The 14,997-nt window shown below is 42.6% G+C and overlaps 1 protein-coding gene across 10 annotated transcripts in view; it reads right to left on the reverse strand.

Moving 5' to 3' along the window:
* nfixb (nuclear factor I/Xb) overlaps window positions 1–14,032 on the reverse strand; it is a 165,856-nt gene extending 151,824 nt beyond the window's left edge. For 2 of the 10 annotated variants that reach the window (XM_084072243.1, XM_084072237.1), the window contains exons 1-2: window positions 12,779–14,030; window positions 2,509–2,592 (exon numbers count right to left, since the gene is read on the reverse strand). In XM_084072243.1, coding sequence (XP_083928369.1) covers window positions 2,509–2,592; window positions 12,779–12,781 — 87 coding nt within the window. In that variant the 5' untranslated portion in view covers window positions 12,782–14,030. Of the gene's footprint in view, window positions 1–2,508; window positions 2,593–12,778 lie in introns of all 10 variants that reach the window. The other 8 variants (XM_084072238.1, XM_084072248.1, XM_084072249.1 and 5 more) reach the window with 7 other exon arrangements.
* Window positions 14,033–14,997: the final 965 nt, after the last annotated feature.

Raw genomic sequence — 14,997 nt, forward strand, 5'->3', positions numbered from 1 at the left:
CCTATGATGAACTTTAAAAAGGAAAACGGACGTGAAGACAGCCATATAATCACACCCTCCGAGCAGTATCAAAAACAGGACAGAAACAGAAACTCAGAGACAAAATTCACTGTCTTGTTTATGGTTTTTTTTATGGTATCTCTCCCTCCCTCCCTCCCTTGCTCCCTCGTCTTCCAACTCCATTTCTGTCTCTCTCTCTCTTGCTCGCTCACACATACACACACATAAACAAAATCTCAAATTCTATCTTACTTTTTACACAAACACACGGTATACACAGTAAAGGACATACACACAAAGATACACAAACACAGCAAGATACACAAACACGGTGGTGAGTGATGTGACTTTACATAAAAAGTCATAAAATAGAGTTTTGGACGAGGGTGATATGGGGGGGTTACAAATCATTGTGTAGAAGTGGAGCTCAATTTTTTTCCCCTGCCAGACATTGGAGTCCCACAGATTTATGAGGCCTACTGCTTGCACATTTATACTGCAAGCTCTGCAGGCGAAAAACAAAGAGATCTGGCCTCTATGTGGCCAATTACTGCACAGATCCATCCAACTGAGCCAGAAATGGATGGACGGATGGGCCGGTGGATGGATGGATGGATGGATGGATGGATGGATGGATGGATGGATGGATGGAGGGAGGGAGGGAGGGGGGTGAGAGGGAGGAAGACGGTGTGTGGTCAGGAGTGTATGTAGACCACAAAATCTTAACCTCCTTTTCCCCACGACCACATGAGCTCTTGATACCAACATTCTTTTATGGTTGAGTCCTTCTACGAACATGATACATTACTAATATGAAACACACAGTGTCTCTCTCTCACACGCACACGCGCGCACGCACACACACACACACACACACACACACACACACACACACACACACACACACACACACACACACACACACACACACACACACACACACACACACACACACACACACACACACACACACACACACACACACAACTTTTGGTTATGACATTGGCAGGTGGAATGGGTCGTCGTTCTTAAGAGTGTTGTCTGCAAATCCAAAACTGCTCGGGGGAGTTTTAGGTCTTTTGTTGTTTGCAGCTGAACACCAAATTCTCTGCTCGCTTTTTCTCAGAGGAGTCATTAAAAGTGGTACATGAGACCACAAGTGCAGAAGGTTACAGAGAGCGGTTTGAAGGGGATCAAGAATCTGTCCCCCCCCACCTCCACCAGCTCTTCCTTTATAGAGTCAACTTGAATGCGACACACGCAAGCACTCCTCTACCGCGGCTTCTTAAATGAGCCACACATTTAGTGGTCTGTGTGAGTAAATCTCTCATTAAGTAACACATGGTAGAGCCATATGCCTCGCATGGTGGGTTTGCTGAGCCTCTGTGTTTTCACACGCTGCAATGTACATACACAGTCAAATCTGGACTGTCCAGTTAAGTGCGTTAAAAATGGAAGCCTATTTCATGTGTAGCAACTGTGTTTTCACTGTTGCTCGATGTGGTCAGTTCTGCAGTATACTGTACATACACAGTCACACACACACACACACACACACACACACACACACACACACACACACACACACACACACAGTACAGAGTACAGATGCATCTCACACACAAAAGTAAGCATCAAACAGCAGACCTCCTTGTCAGGACTTGGAGGTACACACCCTCCTGTGGATGTTCTTGAACTCACCACTCCCGACATTTATATGGGTCACCGTGACACTACTCCCCCCCACTACCCCCTACCTCTACCAACCATGCCACTCAATTACAGCCATAATAGTTCATTTCTGTACCCCGAGACACACGATACACTGTAGCAACCCAGATTATCTATGAGACTTGGCATAAGTCTTTTTGCTATAACACAAAGGGTAAAAAAGCTGTCTCCCACCTCACATTTTCTGTCATCCACACTGATCCCCCTCCCCATCACCCAATTCCCACTTTTCTGTTTTTATTACTGTTTTATTTCAGGCCGATCACCGTAAAGAGCTCGTTGGTTTAAAACATTTTTTCTTTTTCTTTTTTAAAGCTGGAAGCTTTTGGTTTAACTTTGTGTTCTGTACAGTACATTTCTATAGGGCTACTTTCTTTTTTCTCAATTTTCTTTCTCTCTCTCCCTCTTTTTTTTATACAACTAGGCGCGCTGCACATTATCGTTATAATTTTCATTCCCACGGGGCGAGGGCGCTTCGGCGAAAGTTGCAAAGGCCCCTTTTTTCTTAAACGTGCGTGTGGAAATAATGATTGTAATGGTTTGCAGCTGAGGAGAGAGAGCTGTGAATGACATTATGATTGTGGTGCAATTACCAAAGACCATGAAAACACACCGTCAGTCATACTAATGACTAACGACTCAAATAGTATGTTTAATAATCATGTACGGTGAATAAATAGAATTGAAGAAATAATCATTATAATAATAGTAATAACAATAATAACAACAACAATAATAACAATGTATAAATGTGTAATAAGTTATAAAAAAGCATACCCTGTATGAATCTGATACTACAAAGCATTCAGGCATCCCAGGACCTCTGGAGGGATCTTCATTCACCAGAAAGGTTTCGGTTGCCTGAAATATAACACAACAGTCATTCTTTATCCACATGGAGACATGAGTTCACACTGTAAAATCCAGAGAGTTAATTTAACTTTGAGAGTGTAATCTGTCATTTATAACCTTAATGGACCCTTCCATTTGTGCTCTTTGAGGTACAAATGGATAAATTATTACTGAGGATTTTACTGAATAGGACACTTACAAAGCCAGCCTGCTATGTCATAGATCTACAGTATAAAGTTATTATTGCAAGTTTGGTTTTATTTCATCTGTTTTTGCTGTTATAATCATCATCCTGTTCACCTTCCTCAGAATCAGCTAATTCATCATCATCACTATCATCATCATGCTTCTCCACAGATCGTATTGTAGTATAATAACGTGAAACATGAGTGATAATTGAACTGTTTACAACCTAATGGGAAAGCACCTTCTATCAATTTTACATTTAGCAAAAGGTGCACGTGCGCGAGCACACACACACACACACACACACACACACACACACACACACACACACACACACACACACACACACACACACACACACACACACACACACACACACACACACACACACACACACACACACACACACGGCTCATAATGAGTGCAGCCTGCCTGGCTGGCTGTCTGAACCCATATGCTGTGCAGGCCTGTGGCCCAGCCCTGCCAGTCACCAACCACTAGAATGAAGAGCATACCACTACTACACAAAGCAACCACACAATGGTATTTCCTGTCCATGCTATTTCACCTGCATGGTCACTTCTCACACAGCCAGCGACCGAGCGTGCACTGATTCAGCACAAAAACATTCACGCACTGTCTCATACGCAGTCACATGCACACATGGACACAAACGCACACATACGAATGCATATACTGTACACCTATGTGTGCATGCATACACACGCACACGCACACGCACACACACACACACACACACACACACACACACACACACACACACACACACACACACACACACACACACACACACACACACAGGCTGCGCTATAGGGCTCTGCTCTGCATTCACTGATCGATGCAGCTAAGGTATTTATTCTAAGTGTTTGTTTCTATACACTACAGTTCATTTGTATGCTGTGGGCCACACCAGCTGGGACTTGGACTCTGAATGAGGCATCCATTGCTGTTCTGTCGTCAATTCAGGCCAGCCCGTCCGACAGGGATGTCCAGACAACACTGGCAGGAGGGAACCATATACACTGCAAAGTCCCGAGTGTTCATTTAACTCTGAGAGCGTACAAATGCACCCAATTATTTTTGTTACATTTGTACACTCTCTGAGTTAGAAATGTATAAATTGTCACTGAGGAGTTTACTGTGTACTAGGAATCTGGATCATGGCTGAACATTCTGTCTGGTTCGCTGGCTACTATTTTTCGACACATTATAATATAAATTTCCCCGGTAAGATGACTTTGAACGGTTACTGTGGACGTCTGCTGAACTTGCCAACAACAGCCAAAAAATACGGGCAAGTTATGTAAACATTCTATGGATTTTTTGACACGGTTAATGTAAATGAATCTCAGGGGGGTTCGTTGAATGACTGCATTGGAAATCGACTAAACTTGAGGCCAAAAAAGTGATAGGTGAATGGAATATAAATTACATGAATATAGTGTCTAAATCTGGTCTCCTTTAAAAATGGGATGAAATCATACTAAATACGTAAATAAGTTATACTGTGGGACAGTGAGTATACCGAGACCAAGAACACTTTAAGTTTATTTCCAGTAACGGAGAAGAGGGGGAAATAATCCTATTTTCCACAACCTAAGTTCTGATTTCTCGACATACTTAGAATTGAAAAACACTGACCAAAAACAGGAACAAACATCAGCAGCAACATTACAGACATGTAAAGCTATAATGCTTGAAAACATCTACGAGATAAATACATGTTTTACGGCTTTAAACACACATTAACTTAGGCTTACGCTCATGCACACACATACAACACATTCTAAATCCTCTGTGTTAATTTAACTCTGAGTTAACACACACACACACGCACACACACACACACACACACACACACACACACACACACACACACACACACACACACACACACACACACACACACACACACACACACACACACACACACACACACACACACACACACACACACACACACACACACACACACACACACAGGATTGCACTAGAGCAAATACTTACATGCACAGACATAAACACACAACACTATAATAAGTCCCAGACTTGGGCTAACCAAACTGTGGCTTAGAAACACAAGCTATTCATATCCTACAGAATGAGAGGTTAGGGCCCTTGTCTTTCCCCTTTTCAACATATAGGGCATCTGTGTGTGTGTGTGTGTGCGCGTGCACACGCGCACGCACACATGCAAGTACAGTATATATTATGTGCATGTGTGTATGTCTCATGTGCGTTCAGGCGTGTGTGTGTGTGTGTGTGTGTACGTGCATGAGGCTGTGACTACAGTAAGTGTCCGGTATTGCCTGTGCGTACAAGCAAATGTGTGATTTCCATCAAATCACTGGAAAAAAACAAATGAAGCCTTCATGTCAGATTGAGAAACTGTCTCGTTAGCACAGCCTCAATATGTCATAATACATTTAGCATGGGCTGTGTAAAGAAGTCACTTGGTTAAACAAAGTTAGAGTTCAAGTCATCCAAATGACTAAGAAAACACTATTTACAGCATTCAGCCACAGCATCCAAGTTCTGACCTGTCATCATTAATATCTGAGGAAACACTTGAGGTGAACCATTTAAAACCATTTGTCCCACAAATAGTGGCCTTGTTAAGCCCTCAGCACTCTCTCTTAAGCCCACAAACTGCCCAGTCCATCTCAAGGACATACTTTTGCCCTCTTGATAATCACAGGGTATCCCACAATCTGGGCTGTTTGTCATGAAAATGTGGATAAATATATAATTTGAACCTCTTAGTTCAGTGAATTAATTGCTCGGTATGAAAGGAAGGTTACTGACCCAATGGATAAGGGACAGGGGGACAGGGGTACACTCCCCCCCCCACCTCTGTCATTCTCTCTTTCTCATTCCCTATCTCTTTCTCTCTATCTATCTATCTCTCTCTCTCTCTCTCCAACTCTCAAAAAGGGGCATCGTTTGTTTGAGGCGGTGCTGATTGTTTGATGTAGCTCCCTGTAGCACTGGCCCCCTTTTCCCTCTATGTAAGTTTTTATGGAGCATGGTATCAATTATCTATGACTTTTTCTATATATATATGCAGCATATGCCCAATCCATATGGCCAGCCTTGAGCAAAAATAGTCTCAGGGCCTCGGTTAATTAACACTTAAAAAGCCCCCCAAAACTAATTTGCTGTCTGGGATGTAGAGTTTTTCGGTGACCCCGATGGAATGAAACACAACATTCAAATATCTGACAGATGTAATTGATCAAGGCTGATTTCTATGCAAGCCAGACAATCATTAAGCAGAATAATGAATGGCAAATTAGTCTTGATTTGAGTGGGGTCATCTATACACAGTCAGCATGTGTTCTATCTGTCTACGGAAGGTCTGTGTTTTGTAATCAGTTCAACATCCAGTGAAAATGTCTCATTATTTGTGTGCCATTTCATATGTGTCACACCTATGCTTTTAAATGTGTTTCCATTTAGTGGATCTATGTTTGAATCAAGGCAGACTACGACCCCTGCCCCTTTGTGTGCCCCAATCCGTTTTTGTACCTGAATTGCACCTAGCTTGCTCATTTCCCTCAGCCTCCTCAGACTACGCATCACTACTGAGAGGGAGGGGGGTAAGTTGGCAGTCCTTCATGGCACTAGATGAATCAGAAAACATATACAGTGCATACGTTCCTTCCCTCCGCCCTCTCTCTCTCTAACACAGACACATATGTGCCATCCATAAACTGTATGCTGGTCCCATTTCTCTCCATCAAACATACACATAAAACACCACAGGTTAACTACTTTCAATCTGGCGTACCTATATTTTGGACGTCATTATAGGCAGTTGCCCAAATAGCTGATCTGCAAGCTCACAACACGTCGCTAAGTCACACACACACACACACACACACACACACACACACACACACACACACACACACACACACACACACACACACACACACACACACACACACACACACACACACACACACACACACACACACACACACACACACACACACACAGAATCTAGATGCTATCCATGCATCCTCCCAATCACGCTTAGCGATCATTACGCCCACCACAGCTTGTTGTCCTAGCAGGTTCGAGAACACCTCAACCTTCCATTAGAGAACCCAGTCCCACTCCATTGAGGCCTAATTGTGTCCTCATTCTTCACCCAGTAACAAGCTAACAAACCTGTGCAGATGTGGCTCGCACATCAAAGAGAGGGAGGGGAGGGGGAAATTGTTTGTAGAAAAAAAATCGAGGGGGGGGTGTATGAAAGGGGAAATTGACGTTCTGTGAGTCCAAGCCAGAGCCACCTCAGGGAGGAAAGCTGGAAAAATGTGATATTTTACACCTGCATCTCAGGAGGTGAGGAGTAAGAGATGGGAGGGGGGGGGGGCAAGGTAATTAGACGAGCGTGTGTTTGTGTTTGTGTGTGTGCTTGCTTGTGTGTTTATAAGGGATTTTCAGGCAGCTTCTGGGGCTTGCCACTGGTTCTTTTTTCAGCATTCAATTTCGAATGATGCATTTGATGCCAGATTATGAAAATTGCTAAAACTGCTTTCGAATGCTTAAAAAAAATTATAATAAAAAAAAGAAATACTAATATCGTTACCCTGATAAATAGCCGGCAAGCTTGTTTTAATGAATAATGCTATTGGCTCTACTTCCTCATTAAAGCCCCAAAGAGGAAGAGCAAAGAGAGAAAACACATTTATTGTTGTTGTGATTTCTTTTTTTCTTTAAACTCAAATCAAAACAGGAAAACAGGGGATACCAACACCATACCAAATTAAGTAGATTAAAATGACTCATTTACACTGGTGTGCACTGTGCAGTTTGTGACATGTTGCACAACTAATTAAAGATAGATAGAAGGGAAAGGTAACGTTATAAATTTAGTGAAACATTTATCTACTTAGCATCAACAACAGGTCAGAGAAAGCAGAGGTGTATGTACAAGCTACACAGTAAAATCCTCTGTTAATTTAATTATTATTAATTTAAGTCCATTTGTTTACATTTTGTACACTCTCTGAGTCTGTCTCACTCTCTGTTACAAAAGGATAAATGATCACTGAGGATTTTACTGTGTAGCCTAAATTATACTTTGTTGTATGACCATTACTGAAAATAACGGATCTTCAACTTCTCCTGTTGAAAAACTGCCATTTTTGGCAACTGACACGGGCGTATGATGTAAGTATGATATCATTTTTGTAATACTTCCCTCATCTCTTGAAGAGAAAGATATCTATAAGAAAGAAGTATGTATATGAAAGCACTCAAGACCACTCAAGACTTCCGACCACTGTATCACAGTGTTTCAAATTAACCACTTATAGCGCCCCTATTTTGGGAAATTGTGTCATTATATGTGAAAATGTTAAAAAGAATTCCAAACTTTTCGAGCACTTTCAACAATTTTCTAAAATGTAGCCGATCTACACGTTCACAACGCAACGCAATGCAACACCTTGTGAGCTTGTGAATTGTCTATTTTTCGCTATTTGTTGTAATACTAAGTATATACTGGGCTGGACTGCTGGCCTAGCGGTCCAGGCACCTAGGCTCAATGTAGCCTGACAGCGCGTCGTGGGTTCGACTCCCGATCCCAGTGGCCTTTGCTGCATGTCACTCCCCTTCTCTCTCCCCATTTCCTGTCAGCCTACTGTCCTGTCAAATAAAGGCATTAAAGCCCCCCCCCCCCCCCAAAAAAAAGACCAAGTATATACTGTACATTAGGGTTTAAGTGGTTAATCCACGTTGTGGTGTATCTACAATGATTATCCCCAGTGCTTTCACCTTTCAGCAAGTTAACAGACCTTTCAAAAGATGCAACCGCAGTGACAGTGGCTCTTTTAACTATAAGGAGGGTTTAATTCAAGATTATTTTCTTTCTGACATCAAGAATGTGTTAATACATAATTGACACAGAAGACACATCACCAAAATGTGTTTCTTTTACTATTAGCAATGCTGTGCAACCCTGATGCTGCAAGGTGAGATTCAAATTACATACAGTAAAATCCTGAGTTTTAATTTAACTTTGAGAATGCTCAAATGGACCCATTTGTACACTCTCAGGATTAAATGAACACTCAGGATTTTACTGTGCAACTTGAGTACTGATTCAACAACAGCTTGTTGTGCCTTCATAGCATCCCAGATTAAAACGGCGACAACAGAAAACCAGTGATCACCTCAGGCTCACGTCTCAATATTGCTTTTTACCATAAACCACATTTTCCAAATGTTTATAACGAACCCTCATAAATCGGGCTGTACCACACCACAGATGAGGCCATTGTAGCCTACGTTTTTTGACGGTTTTCTGGAAAGAAAAGTCAAGGTCAGGACAAACATAATAACATAATATTCTGTATACAGTGAGAGATGACATCATTGGCAGCAACAGCCAAGAGCTGAGAGATCACACAAGACTGGAAAACCGCCTGTTTGATCATCCTGTGGTGGGCTACATAAACTCACACACACACACACACACACACACACACACACACACACACACACACACACACACACACACACACACACACACACACACACACACACACACACACACACACACACACACACACACACACACACACACACACACACACACACACACACACACACACACACTCACACACACACTCACACATGCATACACATAATATGTAGACACAGACGTGCGCACACATAAATATAAATACAATGCTATATCACACATGCGGTCATGTGTGTACACACACACACACACACACACACACACACACACACACACACACACACACACACACACACACACACACACACACACACACACACACACACACACACACACACACACACACACACACACACACACACACACACACACACAGTGTGTGGTGCAAATGCCTGACAATTTACACGCACACTACATGATTACAGTATTTACTTCTAAGCCTCCTAATGTAAATCACACACTTGCTGATCTTGGAGCAGTCAGTGGAACAGTTGAGACCAATAATCTATTTAGCCGTGATCCATCCGATACATTTAGAATAAAACTGATATTGCTTAGCCTAAAAGGGAATAGTATAATCTATTCGTAAACTGTGGGTTGGGATGCAAAATGTGTCATGGGTCTATGAGGTCTGATGTGGCTCCACATTACAAAAGTACTTCAGAATTTCATCACGTTGGGTCACAGGGCAAGATCATTTATTTCTCATTTGTGATCCAGTATGGCCTGGAAAAAGCTAAACTTGATATAAATGCAGCTTAGATATTGGGTCCGGAGGGAAACTACCAACATATTGACACTTTGATTGACGTGCACTGCATACTGACTGACAGGTTGATAGAATTCTGGCCATGATTTCCAACCTCCTTTTCGTTTAAAAAGAGGTGAGTTGCTGCTAAGTAGGGGAATAACAAATCAAGATAATCCCATGTGAGGCCTGTCCTGAATTCTGTATCATTTTTACTGATGAGCTCCTTGGGCAGTTGCCATGTCAGCTAGGATGCTAGTAAACAAACAATTATTCATACTAATAATCTTCCATATTCATGTGCAAATAGGCTTGCTCATTCGTATCTATAAGCAGCTTGAATGTTGCACGTAGGAGGTTGCCCAAATTATGGACTTACTTGACTCATCCCATGCCAAAATATACATTTAAAGGTCAAAGTGGCTACAGATATATTAAAGTAAGCTAAACCACTTTTACTTCTGTGACTAATTTCAGAACCATAGAGGTAATCCTGCATTCGAAAGCTTACATGTTTTGCAGTAATACGTGGCAAAAAGGACACAGCACAGTAGACCTACTATAACATTTAGCCTATCTATTATCTAATGATGTCATGGGATTTGATCAAATTGGATAAATCAATCACCCTATTTAGGCGTTAGATTCAAGCAACAGGTTAACCCCACTGTGCATAATAGTGCACAGCTGAAAATATGGCCAACATTGATGGTTAGAGCTGAGAATAGGGTTCTTCCATATTTTATCCAACTTTTATATTCCAAACTTTATTAAGTAAGCCATGACAATCTCTAAAATGTCACAGCATATCAGCGACCACATGTTGTTACTTGATCGGTCGCTTATTTGTGCAATACAGCATATCATATGTATAGCTATAAATAGGCTATTCACATGCCCACATCAAAGACGTTAGCCCGAAGAAAGGCCTGCTCTCCCTATGAATGTGTGGAGCACAGGGCACTGAGCTGTGGGCAATGTGCTCAGACCATGGACACTGGCTTGAGTTCCCTGAAGTGGAATATTCACAACATTTTGTATGACTGTTAAAATAAGGCGTGATGATGAACTAGTCCTATAATAGCAGTATTTCGGTTGTAAATACAGTCTTTGTTCAGTGCACCTCACCCTTGTTTAAAAATAACATAAAATAAGCAATTCATTGCCTGACTTGACTAACAGGTGTGCCCACCGGGAAAGGCTTGCACTCTCGCTGGAGCGTGTACACGCATTGACACTGTTTTCCCAGTCATTCGTTCTAGTATTACAAACCAACAAAAGGGGAAACTATCACACATTATACATTCTGCATGCGTCTCATGTGCATAACCCTCACCTGGCCTGAGATAAGAGGGGGTGCATTTGCCGGCAGGGAGAAATACAGCCCTGCCGAATTATGTGTCCATAGATAACTTTGACTCTGTCTGGTCAACCCATATCAAATCCTTTTTACAGCACACATTTTGAGTTGACAGAGTGAATTCCATGCATGTGGATCGTGGCCTGTATAGGCAGAGATGCCTTGGTCCTGTCTAGGTCTTGTCTAGGAGACCATGACCATACATGGCCCTTTCTTCCCAAAAGGTAGAAAGGGCAGATATTTTGCAATATCCTACCGTAAAACATTAAACCAGCATAAGCTTTCCATTCACTCAAGTCTAATTCAAAAACATATATTGTAATACTCAGTTAACACATTTATCATTCTTAATGAATTAATCATTGCTTTTTCTAAATATTATGATGTAGGCTATTATGGGTACATTTACTTTCCTTTAATACCCTGTCCATGGTTTATTTTCTTTAATAGCCTATACTATCAATAAAATAATAATCATAATGCTGATGAAGAAAACATGTTCGATGAATTTGACCAAGTCATTGGGCTTATTCTATGTGCTGTATGTGGCCAATTAGAGTTCAGTCTGTTTGCTGGCCTACAACAGCAGCCTAGCCTGCAGGCTTTGAGAACATAGGGACTTGCATTTTCAAGAGACTGGTTGGGACTTACTTGAGATGGCACTGTAAAGTATTGACTAACTTGAGTCGGCAGTGCTCCTAAACCACATACTTTAAAGACAACCATTCTTAATTTGCCTGCATGGTGAAAATGCAGTTAACTTTTTAGAATACTGGTCCTTATTATTCTGTGATAGCCTGCTATATCAAGTACATCATTTCACAGAATGTATCAGTTACAGCCTACTCTATCATTATCAAATGTGTGATATATAGGCCCATGTGTGATAGATTCCCCTTTCGTTGGAAAACGAATGACTGAGAGCAATGTGTGTGTGTGTGTGTGTGTGTGTGTGTGTGTGTGTGTGTGTGTGTGTGTGTGTGTGTGTGTGTGTGTGTGTGTGTGTGTGTGTGTGTGTGTGTGTGTGTGTGTGTGTGTGTGTCAACGCGTGTGCGCGCTCCCTGGAGTGTGCATGCCTTTTAACGGTGGGCAGTCTGGGCACGCATATAACGGCATGGCATGCGATTTTGGTGACAGTAACAATATAAGCAGGCCATAACAATAATTTGACATAGACCGGTCACTATTATCCATTAGTCTAACAGGGTTGGTGCTGAGACAATAATTAGTCAACAAAACTCAAAACTTTCCCAACTTTCTATAAAACATCTATATATGCAAATTAATAGCCTATACACACAGTTTGTCTTAATGACAAACTACAATAACTGTGCAGGCTGGCTGCATAAATGAGTAAATTATTGGTTTACATAGCACGTACCATTGTGGTGGAGGGAAATGTGCCAACACTCTCAAAGACCCATTTTCCACTCTAAAAAGTTCGGCTTCCAAAAAAAAAGTCAGTAGGAGAGCAAAGCAAAGCGCTCGGCTTCTTCTGTCCTGTAGTGTTGGCCTACCGGAAGCTAAACAGCCCTAATACGGGACGGCCTGTTGCCCGGAGAACATTTTTTTTCCTCTCAAAATGTGAACTTGAACTGTTCTCAGTCAAGAAGACAAGAGAGGCAGAGAGTCGTATAATCCCAGCCGTCCTCCCGTTTCGCGACTTCTTCTTCTCCGTCTTCTTCACGCAAGGTGCTTGTGTTCGCTTCAGCGCTATATTTCCATGAAAACACGTAACGGTCGTGGAAGGAACGTGGAAGCATGAGGAGGAACGTGGGGACTTTTTCTCTCTGGTCTTGTCTCGTACGTTAATCTAAAAAAAAAGAAGCACTAGGGGCTAAATGGCAGTTTGTATGTTCCACAGATACAGAGTTTGTCCTGCTGGAGGCGGCGCTGTGCCACCGTGTCGTCGGTCGCAGCGGTGTGGCTGTTGCTGTGGGTTTGAGGGACTGAGGGCACCGACAGTAAGTAAGTAGGAGCCCCGTCTCTGCTTACCCTCTCTGCTTCTCTTCTCTTCTCAGCACATCAGCTGTTGCTTCTCCTGCACAGGGTTCACTTCAGCCACGCTGACTGAGGCTCCGCTCCGGTTCGGTTCCCTCTCTCCGGCTCCTCGGTCCTTCCTTCCTCCACCTGTTCTGTTCCAACCCTGAGCGTCTCCGGTCGGGAGGACAGGAGAACTCCGGAGAAAAAGTTGAAGAAGAAACTAGAGGAAAGTGTCTAAAACAAAACAAGCGCCCTGCAGCAGCGACATGGATGATGTCGCAACATCAAGAGTTTTGCGAGACAGACGACGAGACTTGATGATCGATGCCAGTCTACTGCCAGTTGACTCGCGAGCACGCGCCGCGCACAGCGCACACTAAGCTAAATAAAAATAACGAGTGGGCGAGTTTTTTTTCCACGAGTGGGGTCCTTCTTCCTGTGGGAAATAAGCAGCTGTCAAACATTTAATGTAAAACAACCGCTAAAAAAAAGTAGGCTATTAAAAAAAGTGCCGGCCGTGGTCTCGGGTCTCGGGTCGGGGGTGCGTGGCCGTGCACAGTCTCACACACACGAGACGCAGCAGTGTGTCGCGGCCGGCCAGAGGAGCGGAGCGGAGGGTGCTGGTGAATTATTAATAACCGGAGCGGTTCACAGTCTGTCGTGTTCAGTGAGGAACCAGGGCGGCAGCTGGGGGTTTAGAGGAATTAAATACGGGCTCAGAGTAAAACCATGGACGCAGGGGATTAGTAGCTCTCTCCTCTCACCGGCAACAGTGTAGGGAAAGCGCGGGGCCGAGAGAGAGGGAGGGAGGCGAGCGAATGAGCCGAATATGTTCGAGGCTCCAATTGGAGCCTCGAACATATTCGGCTCATTCTTATAGAGCTCATTCTTATATAGTAGTAGCCTATACACATGACATGGGTCTGCTGGTTAATTATTGTCATGCCAAAATAGTGCATACAAAGTCATGCCTGAAGTGAAAAATGAAATGAGACAATTTTACAAACATAACAAGTCTATAGGCTATATGTTTCAATTTGAAAGGTTCAGGCCTACAAAGGCCTATTCTCGGCTTTTAAACAGGGATTTCCCCGAGACCATGCAAACATAGTTGACAGACTTAAGGCCTTATAAGCCTATAGCATATTAGGCTATAGCCTGGATTATAAAATCACAGTTCGTAAATAAGCATTAAGGAACGAGATACTATGGATATTAAATAGGCTATTATGATCAGGACTGGTCATTCAGGTGCATTATTATTCGTCTGAAATGAATGTCATCTGTGGATTAAAAGAACAGGTGCACACTGAATTGTTTTCACCTTGGTTGAACGGTGGCAACTGGCAACACATTAGCCTCAGTCGGACTTGGACATTCACATGCAGCATTTCAACAGACTTGCATGGATTCAAGGCATTCATTTGTTCATAAATGAATAATGATACTTTGACCTTTTTGGGTAAAAGACAAGTTAAACAAAAAAAGCGGAAATGCGCAACTTCAGACGCCATGCAACAAAAATGATGAGTATTCTCACATGCAAGCTCTCGCATCATGCTATACCAACTGTTTCTTCTACCTCATTGGCTCAATGAAGGCTATGGCCCTGCACAC

This window comes from Gymnoscopelus microlampas (genome assembly GCF_963454915.1).
Source record: "Gymnoscopelus microlampas genome assembly, chromosome: 11".
Taxonomy (NCBI): Eukaryota; Metazoa; Chordata; class Actinopteri; order Myctophiformes; family Myctophidae; genus Gymnoscopelus; species Gymnoscopelus microlampas.